The following is a 15,996-nucleotide window of genomic DNA, read 5'->3' as shown; positions in this document are numbered from 1 at the left end:
TTGCTCAAGGGCCCAACGGCGCTATATCTTATTGTGCCTACACCGAAAAAGAAGAGAATCCAAAACAATCCAAAAATTTGACCCAGATCTAGCACAGATTAGGAAACAGTGTGCTAAACGCAACTCCGAGCAGGCAATTCAGTGCGTGCTCCTGCTTGGCGTTGGTATGGATGACGAGAGTTTGTATCTCAGGTCCAGACACGTCAATGACACCGATCTCCTAAGAAAATCAGCTTTGACTCAAAACATCGGCTAAAAATGAACAAACTGTCAAATGCAGGAAAACCATTCATCATGAAAGAGACACCATGACCGCGTGTGTGGATCTGATAAAGGAAGCTAGAGAACTGAAGTATGTCGTCACAGAGAAAAGGTGGAGGGTGACTCAGACTGACCCTTGGGGAACTCCGGAAGAGCAATTTCACCATAAATAGAACCTGTCCTGTGGAGTTGACAAGTGTGACCGGCAAATTCGGGAAAACCAAGCACGACTTATGAGCTGTGTCGAAATCTTTTCAAGCAGTGTGAGCGCAGAGGATGTTCCTGTTATTGGAATCAGCAGGAATTAAATCAGGGCGAAGATGATGACGTCACACTGCAGAGCGTATTCCTGTAAATGTGCCTCATTATTCTATAATAAGGAACTCTGTCCTGTCGTCTGTGAACATGACGCTACAAGCTCTCGATCCCACACCCTGGTTACGAATAAACCTAAATTGGGTTTTCTGTTATGAACATTGGGCCTCAGCCCTCCAGGACTGACATAGAGGCCTTCCGTCTTACCCAAAGATAAATCATTCTGCACCTCGGTGGCCACCTTGGTCTTCCTGCGACTGCTGGCCTTGAGGAAGGGGTCTTTCAGGAGTTCGGAGGCGGTGGCTCGGTTGTCAGGGTTGGGCTCGAAGCTGCCCATGATGAAGACCTTGGCCCCCTCCGACATGCACTCGGGCACTTTGGGGTGGATCTTAAACATGCCCACCTGGGAAGAGCAGGGTTTGAGTCAAGCTGTGTTATGATCATTCTTAAAACACCGGGATTATTGTTTCTTATACAACAGTTAGTTCTGATCTGGTAATGTGATTGTGATTGTGATTCCAAGGAGTGCCATTATCGCATGATAAGTCACTCCTGACCTAGCAAAAACCAAACCGCCATGTTTCCATCCGGTTGAGTCGTTATATCACCTTAAACATGGCTGCCTGTGGGCTGCCCAGCTCGTGGAAGGGAGTCTTCCCCGTGGCCATCTCCACGATGGTGCATCCCAGCGACCAGATGTCTGCAGGTTTCCCATACCCCCGCGGGCCCTGGTCGATGATCTCGGGGGCCATGTACTGCAGGGTTCCTGGAAGGGGACAGGTGAGCCCGTCAGGTAAACCCCTCACGCTCCTCGCTGTATGATGTCATCATCCCGGCAGGTACACTCACCTGTGAAGGTCTCGGTGCAGGGGTTGATGCCGGCCAGTCTCTTGGACGTTCCGAAGTCTGAGATTTTCAGGACTCCGCTGTACGTGTTAATCAGCACGTTGTCGCCCTGAGAAAGTGAAAACAGTCAAACACATTATTCGCCAGGTCCTAGCTGCTGAGCATTAGGGACACTTCAGTGGTCGATAAGATGAGCAATGCCGGGCGGAATGGCCCGTTCTCATCTTTAAGTTAGGTTCTGTCACGGACTCACACCCTGAAACCGTTTGGTCATCTTCCTCCCTTTCCCGTGTGAGGTCAGAAATGTGCAAATGAAATGTCCTCAAGTGAGCATTCCAATGCTGATGTCATAATCACTGCCGGCCAATTAAATCACTGGAGTTCTGGAGTTCTAGAACACTCAAAAACCACTCAAAAACCCCAACGATTCAAAGGGTTTAAACATTAACTGATTAATCTGTAAGACTGACAATAAAATAAAATAAAAAGATCAGCACCAACAAAAACAAAAGCAACACAGTAAACAGCTTCCTCTTTGAGGCCGTGTCCATCTCTGTCTCACGCACAAATCTGTGCACATGTCTGTCCAAAGGAATAATACTACACTCAAACACCTTCGCTCTTTTGAGACTGTTTAGCCACTGCAACGCAATACACATTTCAAACAGCAGGTGGCTCCACACATGGTATCGGTAGCCCAATGATATTTCACCGTCAAACAGGCATTGCCTCAAATCCAGTTACGAGTGTTATTATTCATTCCCAGGTAGAACACTGATATTGTACCCTTGAGAAAGGTGCTTAACCGGCATTGCGTTTTGGATTCAAATATTTGTCTGTGCTCCATTGATCTGGCCTGGTGCAACTGAGCAAACCAAGAGGACCAGAAGGTGGGGTTTTTCCACTTTTTGAGATCATTTCGTAGGATCCAACATACCAGACAAGCTCAGTAAAGGGTGGACAAGTATTTAAATACAAAACAATTACGAACAGTATTTGACTCAGGCCTGTTCAGCCAGATATTGTGTGAGAGAAGAAATGCAAAACCACTGACAGTTGCTGTGGGTAAAACCCGGATGCAAAGTGTGAAACTGCAGAATGTGACTGGTGTTCACCTGCACCGGCCACATCACAACACGGCTCAATACCATACCACCAGTTTCCTCCCACAGTCCAAAGACATGCAGGTTAGGCTGATTGGAGAGTCTAATTGCCTGTGGGTATGAGTGTGTGAGTGAATGGTGTGTGTGCCCTGCGATGGACTGGCGACCTGTCCAGGGTGCATTCCTGCCTTTCGCCCAATGTATGCTGGGATAGGCTCCAGCCCCCCTGCAACCCTGCTCAGGATAAGTGGGTTCAGATAATGGATGGATGGATGGATGGATGGATGGTTATGCACATAACAGTGTCACAGTGGCAGTTCAGCCATACTGAAGTGAACAACCCTGACCTTAGTAATGCAAACGCATTATGAACCAGGATATTTACTAATGACCTAAAAAAAAAAACAGGTCTCAGGACTTGGGAGAGGACACAGGACAGCGTGATTGACAGGTGGGATTGTGAATACCCCAACGACATCAATTATCTGATGCTTTACCAAAGCCACTTACAGTTGATTAGACTAAGCAGTGGACTATTGCCCCTGGAGCAATGTGGGGTTAAGGGCCTTGCTCAAGGGCCCAACGGCTGCACTGATCTTATCGTGGCCACACTGGGGTTTGAACCACCAACCTTCCGGGTCCCAGGCATGCACCTTAATCACAAGGCTAAACACTCTAAAAATGTTTTAATTTCAAAGATCTTCAGTAAATGCGCGTCCTGGGAAACTGCTCATGCCACGCGGTCTCTGACATGTTCCGGCACAAAGCAGCAACACCTCAGAACATTCTCCTAAAAGACCTGCAAACTCATTTAGTCTCTGGCCTCAAGAACCAAGAACCGCAGTGTGCTGAAACCTGCACTACGTTATCATTGTTGTTATTGTTGTGGTTGCTGTTAGTTGTTGTTGTTGTTAGTTGCTGTTATTGTTGCGGTTGTTAGTTGTTGTTGTTAGCTGTTGTTGTTCTTGTTGTTGTTACTTGCGCTCTGTAGCAGCAGGACTCTTTGAATCACTCTACCTTGATGTCTCTGTGAACAATCTGGTTGTCGTGGAGATACCTCAGGCCCTCCAGGATCTGCTTGGTGTAGAAGATGATGGTGGCCTCGTTGTCCTTCAGGGGACCCCATTTAGACCTCAGGAGAGACGACAGGCTACCTGTACAGGTAAGAGCAGGGTTACTATGTTTACTACCTGTACAGGTGAGAGCAGGGTTACTATGTTTACTACCTGTACAGGTAAGAGCAGAGTTACTATGTTTACTACCTGTACAGGTGAGAGCAGGGTTACTATGTTTACTACCTGTACAGGTGAGAGCAGGGTTACTATGTTTACTACCTGTACAGGTAAGAGCAGGGTTACTATGGCTACTACCTGCACAGGTAAGAGAGGAGAGTTACTATGGTTACCGCCTGCCGATAGGAGCAGGGTTACTATGGTTACTACCTGCACACATTCTGACATGTATCAGAAATGCATATTAAAATGTATTTTAAACGTATTAGTTTTCAGTGCGGGATATGGCAGAGAGAGTAACTGCGGTTTTAACAGACAGGGGCGTGTCCTGCCCTCAACCCGTCACAGTACTAAGCTGATCACATGACACAGGAGCTGGAACCCTTTTATCACAGCTGTGATCTGTGTTTATTCAAGTGAACTGTGAAACATTGCTTAATTATTTCCTCTGATTGCATCACACACACACATACACACACACGTGCACATGCACAGACGCACACATGCACACACACCCATCCACACACACACACACACTCACACCCCTGAGTCAAGAGGAAATGAGACAGAACTTACAGGAAGCCGAGTGCGTGGCACACGCACAGACAGCGTAAAGACATGAAATCATGAAATGTGCCTCATGGTCAAAAATAAAATTTTGCTGCCGTAGCGTTTCTGAATCCATCGCAGGCTCACGGGATCGCTGGCTGGGTTAATCTCTCTGGGTTAATCTCTCTGGGTTAATCTCGCAAGGTTAATCTTGTGGGATCTCAGGCTCAGGGGTTAATCTCTTGGGGTTAATCTTGTGGGATCACTGGCTCAGGGGTTAATCTCTCAGGGTTAATCTTGCGGGGTTTATCTCGTGGGGTTAATCTCTCAGGGTTAATCTTGCGGGGTTTATCTCGTGGGGTTGATCTCTCGGGGTTAATCTCGCGGGAGTGCTCCTCACCTCCAGGCACCTCCTCCATGAAGATCTTGATGAAGCCGTCCTGGCTGACGGAGCCCAGGTACTGCACGATGTTCCTGTGCTGGAGCCGCTTATGGAGGGCGATCTCCTCGTGGAGTGGCTGTGAATACCTGAGGAACCGACACGGAGACGCCGTCACCACACCGCAGGAACTGTCATTCAGCTGACGCTCTTAGCCAAAGCCACTTACAGTTGATTTGACTAAGCAGCGGCCAACCCCCCCCCCTTGGAGCAATGTGGGGTTAAGGGCCTCGCTCAAGGGCCCAACAGCCGCACTGAACTTACTGTGGCTACACCGGGACTTTCACCAACTTTCTGGGTCTCAGTCAAGCCACTGAGCCACTATGGGCCCCAGTCATGTCCCCTGTCATATACCTCTCCATATTCTGGTATTTCTGCATATTCCAGAATGTGCAGAAAGGGTTTCACAACAGCACAGCCACACAGTCACACAGTCACACAGTTACAGAGCCCCACACTAGTCTCCCCACACCAGTGCAGTCACACAGCGGGCAGTGAGACAGGGAGCGTACGTGGAGTCCTTCTCTGGGATCTCCTTGATGGCGATGCGCACTTGGTTGCTGAGGTCCCTGCCGGCGTACACCACTCCGTACGTGCCCTTCCCCAGGACCACCTTGTCCCCGCTCTCGTTGGTCTCGTACACGTACTGCGGGGCGTAAGACACACGCGTGTTACTCAGGATTATCACCAGGCCAGTCCACTGTGGTGAGAAGGGGACTCTGAGGAACCCAACGGGGTGATGCAATACTCTGTTCAGGAGGCAAAAGAGCACTTAATAGCGGTTAAGAGTGGTCTACGACCCAGGAGGACTCAACGCTCACCACACACCGGCTGGGGCGGAGATGGAGCTAACCATTTTTTTGCCAACTGAATCAGGGTATGATTAGGTGGCAGGCTGAAAGAGACACCGGGGAACCCCCCAACTCTTTTTGTAGAGTGTCATGGGATCTTTAATAACCACAATGAGTCAGGACCTTAGACATAACATTTAATCGAAAGAGGATAACAGAGGAAGTGGCTGAGGGCGTGGATCTCTTAAGCACTGGTTTCAGGGCATGAAAAGTGTGTGAGCTTTAGGGATCTGCGCTCACCTCCATAACCCCACCACAGAGATGGCTGGGGTCCTCCACAAACTGCTCCTTCTGCTGGACCAGGGAGTTCACCAGCTCACAGAAGCTAAAAAGCAGAGAAGAAGAGACACATAAACACCCACACACACACACACACACACACACACACATTCATTCACACAGACACACACAAACACATTCATTCACACACACACAAACACACAGAGAAACGTTCAGTTTGATCAAACAAAAAAGGTTCTTGAGGCCAGTTAAGACGTGCAGTGGCCGGTTGCCGAGATATCTGGTTTATATTCTGGGTGACTGTGTTTATACTTCTTGCTCAGGACAACGACCGCAGTCTACGTCAGGCGACAACAGAATGCTTGTGAACTTTCAGTGATTTCACCCAAGCGACGCTCTGTCGCTGGACTACTAAACTGATATCCCACACAACTGACTTCCCAGCGCTGTCAGAACACGCTCATCCAATCAGGGAAAAAAAAACCCCCAAAGCGGGCACGAACGAACCGCAGACTGCCGCTAGCTTCCGTGACTTTGCGGTTTCTGTATCTCGATCATCACTCGGTATCTCGTCAACAGATCTTGATCATCGTTGACCTGGGGCCAGCGATCTGTCTGCGGGGCGGACAGACGAGCTTTTCTGGTTCCTGACACGAAAACACAGCTCGACACAGCGAGTGTGACAGGCACGCCCAGGATCAAAGAGACCACAGGCTTCCCTTCAAAACAGAAAACCCGGTTTATGACACGGGGCGACAGAGCGGGAGCACAAACTCACTTCCGTTCCCGCTGCCAGTCTGGTGAAATCTGTAATGTATCACCAGACATTACAGACCGACACACCGGTGGCAAACCTCCCTTTATGAAAAGGCGATATAGTGAAATACAATACTACATATCGTCAATATACGAATTCTAGCACTTCACAATTCCACACGCTGATTTCAAATATGGCTACATACGGTAAAATTATTTTTTTACATATAGAACTATAAAATATATTATCCTAATTACATATGACAATATATTGCACGATAGCCAGTTCGCATGAGGGCTGGCAGACTTCCCACAAGAGACATACTATAATGAGACGTATAAGAGACATACTATAATGAGGAACATTGGCCAACACACTCGAGATGAAGCCACAGACACATATAGGACGTCAGAGGACAATGACCACAAAGAAAGCCTCACAGCGCAAACCCAAACTTGTCATTCCTACAACCCAACTCATGATTCCTAGAACCCAAACTCATGATTCCTAGAACCCAATCTCATGATTCCTAGAACCCAAACTTGTCATTCCTACAACCCAAATTCATGATTCCGCATCACTAGTGATAGAAATGCACTACCCTTACGGTAACCAAATATCCTGAGAAAATATACTGTTGATATATTTTCATATTTGGTTAAATTTGTATAAAATATGTGGGAAAGCATAGTGATGTTGCAGATAACTTGAACCACACTACAGCTATGAAATATACACTCACTGAGCACTTTATTAGGTAGACCTGTCCACCGGCTTATTAAGTCAAAGAAATATGTCTCCTAATACCTAATGAGGTGCTCACATTTCCAAAACATAGCTGACAGCTGCAGCGTATTTATATATATGTGTATTATATATATATGCCGTAAGGGAGCGCAGAGAGACTGCCCAAAAACGCAGCAGAAGGGAGAGAAGGGGGATGAGAGAGCATGAGGAAATGGAAAATGTCATTAAGGCGGGGATGGGAGGCACAGCGCAGCACGGCATGCTGGGAACGGAAGGCTGAGCGTTCCTGGTGGCATTCCCGGGTGGCGTTCCAGACAGTCTCCCGGGAATAACGTACCCAGTGCAGTGCAGCTCGCTGGGAAAGTAGAGCTGGAAGTCGTCGGAGTTGTACAGCACGTACAGGAAGCAGCATCTCCCGTCAAACTTCGACACGCTGGGGGGGAGAGGGGGGCAGGTTAGAGGACAACAACAACAACAACAGCAACAACAACAAGAACACAAGGGGTTTTACTGCTGTTCAGCACCACATGGATAACACACTGGGGGTTTCAGGCTCATATCGGAATTTGGGAGAACGAGGCTTGTGGAAGCAGCTCGGGTGAAAACGCTTCTCACTCTCACTCTCACTCTCACTCTCACACTCACTCTCACACTCACTCTCACACTCACTCTCACACTCACTCTCACACTCACTCTCACACTCACTCTCACACTCACTCTCACTCTCACTCTCACTCTCACACTCACACACACTCACTCACTCTCACACACTCTCACACACTCTCACACTCTCACACTCTCACACTCTCACACTCTCACACTCTCACACCACACTGAACACACTGAACACACTGAACACACACAGGCTCACACACTGAACACACTGAACACACTGAACACACACAGGCTCACACACTGAACACACTGAACACACTGAACACACTGAACACACTGAACACACACACAGGCTCACACACTGAACACACACAGGCTCACACACTCACACACTCACACACTCAGTGAACACACTGAACACACACAGGCTCACAGTGCTGCAGATGCTAACCGGCCTGAACACACTGAACACACTGAACACACACAGGCTCACACACTGAACACACTGAACACACACAGGCTCACACACACTCACACACTCAGTGAACACACTGAACACACTGAACACACACAGGCGCACAGTGCTGCAGATGCTAACCGGCCTGAACACACACAGGCTCACACACTGAACACAGTGAACACACACACACTCAGTGAACACACTGAACACACACAGGCTCACACACTGAACACACTGAACACACTGAACACACTGAACACACACAGGCTCACACACACTCACACACTCACACACTCACACTGAACACACACAGGCTCACACACAGGCTCACACACTGAACACACACAGGCTCACACTGAACACACTGAACACACACAGGCTCACAGTGCTGCAGATGCTAACCGGCCTGAACACACTGAACACACTCACACACTGAACACACTGAACACACACAGGCTCACACACTGAACACACACAGGCTCACACACAGACACACACAGGCTCACACACAGACACACACAGGCTCACAGTGCTGCAGATGCTAACACAGACCTGAACACACTCAGTGTCCACAGCATAGCGTCTGACACCCGCGGTTATTTATTCAGAAATGCGAAAACAGGGCTGTGGCTGTTGAGAAATTTCTGCAGCTACTGTAACAGGATTTGGGCGCTGTATTCTGGGCAAGGAGGGCTTCTGCTGCTGTATGTAAACAAAAAAAAAGAAAAAAAAAGAAAAAAAGAAAACTCAAACGGAACACCCAAAAATAGGGTGGGGGGGGGGGGGGGGGGGGAGATGAAGCCAAAGTCTTTACACTGCAGAGAGAGAGAGAGAGAGAGAGAGAGAGAGAGAGAGAGAGAGAGAGAGAGAGAGAGAGACAGAAAGAAAGACAGACAGTGTTGGTGAGAGAACTTGTGTTAGAAAGAAAGACCGAAAGAAAAGGAGAGAAAAAGAGAGAGAAAAAGAGGGAGGTGTTTGGGAGTTGTGTAATCATCTCAGAGGACAGCTTACCTCACTCCTCGAATTGCTGCGGCCGGGAAGGTCCACTGGTGCAGGCCTTTCTGAGAAAGCAGCACACATAACCGATTAAAAATGACTGCTTACTGAGTGAAAGTTCTATTGTTTCCCAGACTGTGGTCGCTGTCCTTAACAGAAAGTAAAAACACACTGCAGTCGGGTAAACCCCCAGGCTGAGTGAAGGGACCAGTTTACAGTCCAGCAGCAGAGTGACGTTCGACTGAGATCGCAGCACGTTCACGAACGTCCTATTGTCGCCCGACGTAGACTGTGGTCATTGTTCTTAGAAAAAGCAGAAACACAGTCCGGTCGCCCAGAGCATAACCTAAACTTCACTGAGACCAGAGACGTCCAGGGCACATCGCTGGTCACAGTGACCCTCTGTCACGGTCTATGAGCAGGCCTGAGCCCTCAGGGGGCTGGGCGGGTCCCCTGGAGCAGGCCTGAGCCCTCAGGGGGCTGGGCGGGTCCCCTGGAGCAGGCCTGAGCCCTCAGGGGGCTGGACGGGTCCCCTGGAGCAGGCCTGAGCCCTCAGGGGGCTGGGCGGGTCCCCTGGAGCAGGCCTGAGCCCTCAGGGGGCTGGGCGGGTCCCCTGGAGCAGGCCTGAGCCCTCAGGGGGCTGGGCGGGTCCCCTGGAGCAGGCCTGAGCCCTCAGGGGGCTGGACGGGTACCCTGGAGCAGGCCTGAGCCCTCAGGGGGCTGGGCGGGTCCCCTGGAGCAGGCCTGTCTGAGACCCCAACGCGTCTATAGCACAGTAACCCGGATGAAGCCCCAGACTGCTGGGGGGTTATCCGGTTAAGGGACCGCGGAGGAATCCAGGCGGCGGCAGAGCTGAGTGCGGCCTGCAGCTCCACAGGGTGACGTGTGATCAGCGGTGTCCGCACCCTCCAGAATCGCGGGTGCGGTCCGCAGAGTGGGGGCTACAGTCGCGGATAATTAGACCGTACACCATATTCTAAATTAGGGAGGGAATTGGATATGTACAGTTCCACATTGGGCGCCAAATGTACGTTAAAAATAATAATGATAGGGGTGTCTCGGTGGCGCAGCCTGCAGAGCACTGACCGCATGCTCATTGCGAGCCGCGACGTCGGCGGTTCGAATCCGACCGTCTGACGTTTGTCGCATGTCTTTCCCTCTCTCTCGCTCCCATTCTTCCTGTCTCTCTGTACTATACTGTCCAATAAAGCTGAAAAAGGCCGAAAAAATATCTTAAAAAAAAATAATGATAATAACTAAATAAATCGATGTAAACCTCTTCCTGGTTATTACAGTCAGATGCGGTCAGTCTCAGCTGAACCTGCTTCAATAATTCAACAGGAGGGGGGCGTTTATTCATGCATGGAGCTCTGCAGTGTTTTTTTCCTGACTGTGTCAATAAAAGTGAGGAAACAGCTGGGATGTGGATGCCAGAGTCTGTCTGGCTGGTGTTTGACCCGTAAAAAACTTTGTGCTTTTGGATGCTGTTCAAGGCTGGACGACTACACTGTGGCCTTCAGAAACTCCTGTGTTTACAGACCAGCAGGTCAGTGTCTTTAATAAAACATGAATAAACTGGTCAGAGCACTGCAGGAAAACACTCTGAGGGTGATAAACAAGAGAGCCTTCAGGATGCTGCCTTAAACACACCGCCATTCTTCACCTCTCTCCCTCTCTCTCCCTCCTCTTCCCCTTGCTCCTTCCTTCTCTCCCTCCCCTCTCTCTTTCTCTCCACCTTCTCCCTCTCTCTTGAGCTGTATATTTTTTATCAAACTCATCTGCCTCTTCTGGCTGATATTGACGTACTGGTGTGTGGTAAATGTGCAGGTGTGTGTAGTGTACAGGTGTGTGTAGTATACAGGTGTGTGTAGTGTACAGGTGTGTGCAGTGTACAGGTGTGTGTAGCATACAGGTGTGTGTAGTGTACAGGTGTGTGTAGTATACATGTGTGTGTAGTGTACAGGTGTGTGTAGTATACAGGTGTGTGTAGTGTACAGGCGTGCAGGTGTGTGTAGTGTACAGGTGTGCAGGTGTGTGTAGTGTACAGGTGTGCAGGTGTGTGTAGTGTACAGGCGTGTGTAGTGTACAGGCGTGTGTAGTGTACAGGTGTGTGTAGTGTACAGGTGTGTGTAGTGTGCAGGTGTGTGTAGTGTGCAGGTGTGTGTAGTATACAGGTGTACAGGTGTGTGTAGTGTACAGGTGTGCAGGTGTGTGTAGTGTACAGGTGTACAGGTGTGTGTAGTGTACAGGTGTGTGTAGTGTGCAGGTGTGTGTAGTGTGCAGGTGTGTGTAGTGTACAGGTGTACAGGTGTGTGTAGTGTACAGGTGTACAGGTGTGTGTAGTGTACAGGCGTGTGTAGTGTGCAGGTGTGTGTAGTGTACAGGTGTGTGTAGTGTGTAGTGTACAGGTGTGTGTAGTGTACAGGTGTGTGTAGTGTACAGGTGTACAGGTGTGTGTAGTGTGTAGTGTACAGGTGTGTGTAGTGTACAGGTGTGTGTAGTGTACAGGTGTGTGTAGTATACAGGTGTGTGTAGTGTGCAGGTGTGTGTAGTGTGCAGGTGTGTGTAGTGTACAGGTGTGTGTAGTGTACAGGTGTGCAGGTGTGTGTAGTGTACAGGTGTGTGTAGTATACAGGTGTGTGTATTGTGCAGGTGTGTGTAGTGTGCAGGTGTGTGTAGTGTACAGGTGTGTGTAGTGTGCAGGTGTGTGTAGTGTACAGGTGTGTGTAGTGTACAGGTGTGTGTAGTGTGCAGGTGTGTGTAGTGTACAGGTGTGTGTAGTGTGTAGTGTGCAGGTGTGTGTAGTGTACAGGTGTGTGTAGTGTACAGGTGTGTGTAGTGTACAGGTGTGCAGGTGTGTGTAGTGTGCAGGTGTGTGTAGTGTACAGGTGTGTGTAGTGTGCAGGTGTGTGTAGTGTACAGGCGTGTGTAGTGTACAGGTGTGTGTAGTGTACAGGTGTGTGTAGTGTACAGGTGTGCAGGTGTGTGTAGTGTACAGGTGTGTGTAGTGTACAGGTGTGCAGGTGTGTGTAGGGTGCAGGTGTGTGTAGTGTGCAGGTGTGTGTAGTGTACAGGTGTGCAGGTGTGTGTAGGGTGCAGGTGTGTGTAGTATACAGGTGTGCAGGTGTGTGTAGGGTGCAGGTGTGTGTAGTATACAGGTGTGTGTAGTGTACAGGTGTGCAGGTGTGTGTAGGGTGCAGGTGTGTGTAGTGTGTAGTGTGCAGGTGTGTGTAGTGTACAGGTGTGCAGGTGTGTGTAGTGTGCAGGTGTGTGTAGTGTACAGGTGTGTGTAGTGTGCAGGTGTGTGTAGTGTACAGGTGTGTGCAGGTGTGCAGGTGTGTGTAGTGTGCAGCTGTGTGTAGTGTACAGGTGTGTGTAGTGTGCAGGTGTGTGTAGTGTACAGGTGTGTACAGGTGTACAGGTGTGTGTAGTGTACAGGTGTGCAGGTGTGTGTAGTGTGCAGGTGTGTGTAGTGTACAGGTGTGTGTAGTGTACAGGTGTACAGGTGTGTGTAGTGTACAGGTGTGTACCTTGTGCTTGGTGACGTGGCTCAGCTGCACGGTTCTGCTGTCGTCCTCCTCACTGACGCTGACCAGACTGGGCTGGAACACCTTGGTGGGCTCCAGGATCAGAACCTGAACAGGGTTATGAAAAAACCCCCATCAGCCACCCTGCTCTCTGTGCTCCAAACTGGTCCGGGCCGGTTCTGCAGCCCCCTCCTGCCCCAGGGGCCGCTGGTCTGAGCAGTGCTGTGATGGGAACCAGCCCTGGGTCAAATACGTCATTGTTTCGGATTCAAATACTTTTCAACACTTTACTGAGCTGTCAGGCCAGAAGGCAGAGCTCGAGACACAGGGGGTGAGGCCTGAGATGCAGGGAGCAGGTCTCTCTGACAGGGCAGCAGGAGGGTTTCCCTGACAGGGCACTGCGCAGTGCACACGGTGGGGCTCTTTTACAGGGCAGCGGGCAGGTTTCTCTTACAGGGCAGTGGGCAGGTTTCTGTGACAGGGCAGTGGGCGGTACACACAGTGGGGCTCTCTTACAGGGCAGCGGGCAGTACAGACAGTGGGGCTCTCTTACAGGGCAGCGGGCAGGTTTCTCTTACAGGGCAGCGGGCAGGTTTCTCTTACAGGGCAGCGGGCAGGTTTCTCTAACAGGGCAGCGGGCAGGTTTCTCTAACAGGGCAGCGGGCAGGTTTCTCTTACAGGGCAGCGGGCAGGTTTCTCTAACAGGGCAGCGGGCAGGTTTCTCTTACAGGGCAGCGGGCAGGTTTCTCTAACAGGGCAGCGGGCAGGTTTCTCTAACAGGGCAGCGGGCAGGTTTCTCTGACAGGGCAGCTGGCAGGTTTCTCTGACAGGGCAGCGGGCAGGTTTCTCTGACAGGGCAGCGGGCAGGTTTCTCTAACAGGGCAGCGGGCAGGTTTCTCTAACAGGGCAGCGGGCAGGTTTCTCTTACAGGGCAGCGGGCAGGTTTCTCTTACAGGGCAGCAGGCAGGTTTCTCTTACAGGGCAGCGTGCGGTACAGACAGTGGGGCTCTCTTACAGGGCAGCGTGCGGTACAGACAGTGGGGCTCTCTTACAGGGCAGCGGGCGGGTTTCTCTAACAGGGCAGCGGGCAGGTTTCTCTTACAGGGCAGCGGGCGGTGCACAAGCTGGGCTTGCAGGTCTGCAGCATCAGCTCCATCCAGAAGTCCAGAACCTCCTGCTTGGGCCGCTTCACCTCCGGCAGCCGGGCGAACTGCCGGTAGATCAGATACGTCTCCATGATGGAGCCCACGAACCTGCAGGCCAGGAGCACACACACACACGCTCAGACACGCAGAGAACACACACACACACACACATGCACACACACACACACACACACACACACACACACACACACAGAGAAGACACACACACACACTCACACTCACACTCACACTCACACTCACACTCACACTCACACTCACACTCACACTCACACTCACACTCACACTCACACTCACATTCACATTCACATTCACATTCACGACACGCTCAGACACGCTGGGAGCGCACACACACACACACACACACACACACGCAGAGAAGACACACACACACACACACACACACACAGAACACACACACACACACACGCTCAGACACGCAGAGAACACACGCTCACACACGACACGCTCAAACACGCTGAGAACACACACATGACATGCTCAGGCACAAAGAGAGCACACACACAACACACACACATCTCGGTCTTATACTTAGACTGAAAGTCTTATTTCTTATTTCTATACAAGAACAATGCCAACAACGTGAGAAAGTTTGACTCAATTCAAGATTTGCCAGCTGGGTAAGAAGGTTCAGTGTGCATGTGCGCACCGTTGCACTGTACGTACTGCACCACTGCAGGGCCTGTTTGGAGCCACGCTGCAGAAAACTGGCTGACATCGGCTAAATGACCTGTTCTCTATGATTAACAGGTCTCCTTTTTTCACACAATCATGATATGAAATTAAAACTTTTAAATGTACTCTTTTAATCTCATTCTTTCCATCTTGATCGTTTATACATTGTTACATCACCTGCCTTGTAAGTCCTTAATTTGGAATTCAGATTTTTTAAACGATAAAAACTTCTGACTGTAAATGCCGCCAACACTGAAGGTATATTTAGGTCAAAAACCCCCGAAGTGACATAACCGCAAGTTGGCAGACGAATAAAGGGATGTGGTTTTTGCTGTTCTAGAAAATGAGGGGGTTCAATGTGGAAATGGAAGGTTTTCGGTTTTTGTGACTCTGGTGCAAGTCGGTGCGACGCTCCAGGAGTGACTTTATGAACATTCTGCTCGTGCTTTAATCTAGGACAGTCGCATCTGCATTAATCTGTTCCTGCGTTCGCCTACCGTGTCTACAGACCGTATGACATGCCACAATCACTGATTTACCATGTGTACTAGACTTGCTGTTCAAGGCTGGAGATAACTCATTCTGTAGGAGAATTGTACTCCTCTGCCATCTCTGTCACAGTTCTGATGACCTTCAGTGTGCAGTTACTGTCCATCACTATGGAAAAGAGCGTCTGCTCAATAATTGTACTGTAATGTCATTTGCAGGGCAGAGAGCCGTCGGTGAGCACACTGACTCTAGCGCTGGGTACAGGACACACACACTGACTCTAGCGCTGGGTACAGGACACACACACTGACTCCAGCGCTGCGTACAGGACACACACACTGACTCCAGCGCTGCGTACAGGACACACACACACTGACTCCAGCGCTGCGTACAGGACACACACACACTGACTCCAGCGCCTGCGTACAGGACACACACACACTGACTCCAGCGCTGCGTACAGGACACACACACACTGACTCCAGCGCTGGGTACAGGACACACACACTGACTCCAGCGCTGGGTACAGGACACACACACTGATTCCAGCACTGGGTACAGGACACACACACTGATTCTAGCGCTGGGTACAGGACACACACACTGACTCCAGCGCTGGGTACAGGACACACACACTGACTCCAGCGCTGGGTACAGGACACACACACTGACTCCAGCGCTGCGTACAGGACACACACACTGACTCCAGC

The 15,996-nt window shown here is 50.1% G+C and overlaps 1 protein-coding gene across 1 annotated transcript in view; it reads right to left on the bottom strand.

The window, feature by feature from the left end:
- si:ch211-1i11.3 (mitogen-activated protein kinase kinase kinase 5) overlaps nt 1-15,996 on the bottom strand; it is a 37,115-nt gene that overhangs the window by 13,167 nt on the left and 7,952 nt on the right. The window contains exons 9-19 of the mRNA XM_061247637.1: nt 14,041-14,191; nt 12,942-13,046; nt 9,427-9,476; nt 7,678-7,773; nt 5,837-5,921; nt 5,258-5,391; nt 4,707-4,834; nt 3,543-3,679; nt 1,426-1,531; nt 1,185-1,342; nt 784-979 (exon numbers count right to left, since the gene is read on the bottom strand). Of these exons, the coding sequence (XP_061103621.1) occupies nt 784-979; nt 1,185-1,342; nt 1,426-1,531; nt 3,543-3,679; nt 4,707-4,834; nt 5,258-5,391; nt 5,837-5,921; nt 7,678-7,773; nt 9,427-9,476; nt 12,942-13,046; nt 14,041-14,191 (1,346 nt within the window). The remainder of the gene's footprint in view (nt 1-783; nt 980-1,184; nt 1,343-1,425; nt 1,532-3,542; nt 3,680-4,706; nt 4,835-5,257; nt 5,392-5,836; nt 5,922-7,677; nt 7,774-9,426; nt 9,477-12,941; nt 13,047-14,040; nt 14,192-15,996) is intronic.

Source organism: Conger conger, chromosome 1 (assembly GCF_963514075.1).
Source record: "Conger conger chromosome 1, fConCon1.1, whole genome shotgun sequence".
Lineage (NCBI taxonomy): Eukaryota > Metazoa > Chordata > Actinopteri > Anguilliformes > Congridae > Conger > Conger conger.
The sequence above is the reverse complement of the archived record's forward strand: the minus strand, read 5'-3'. Positions and strand labels throughout refer to the sequence as shown.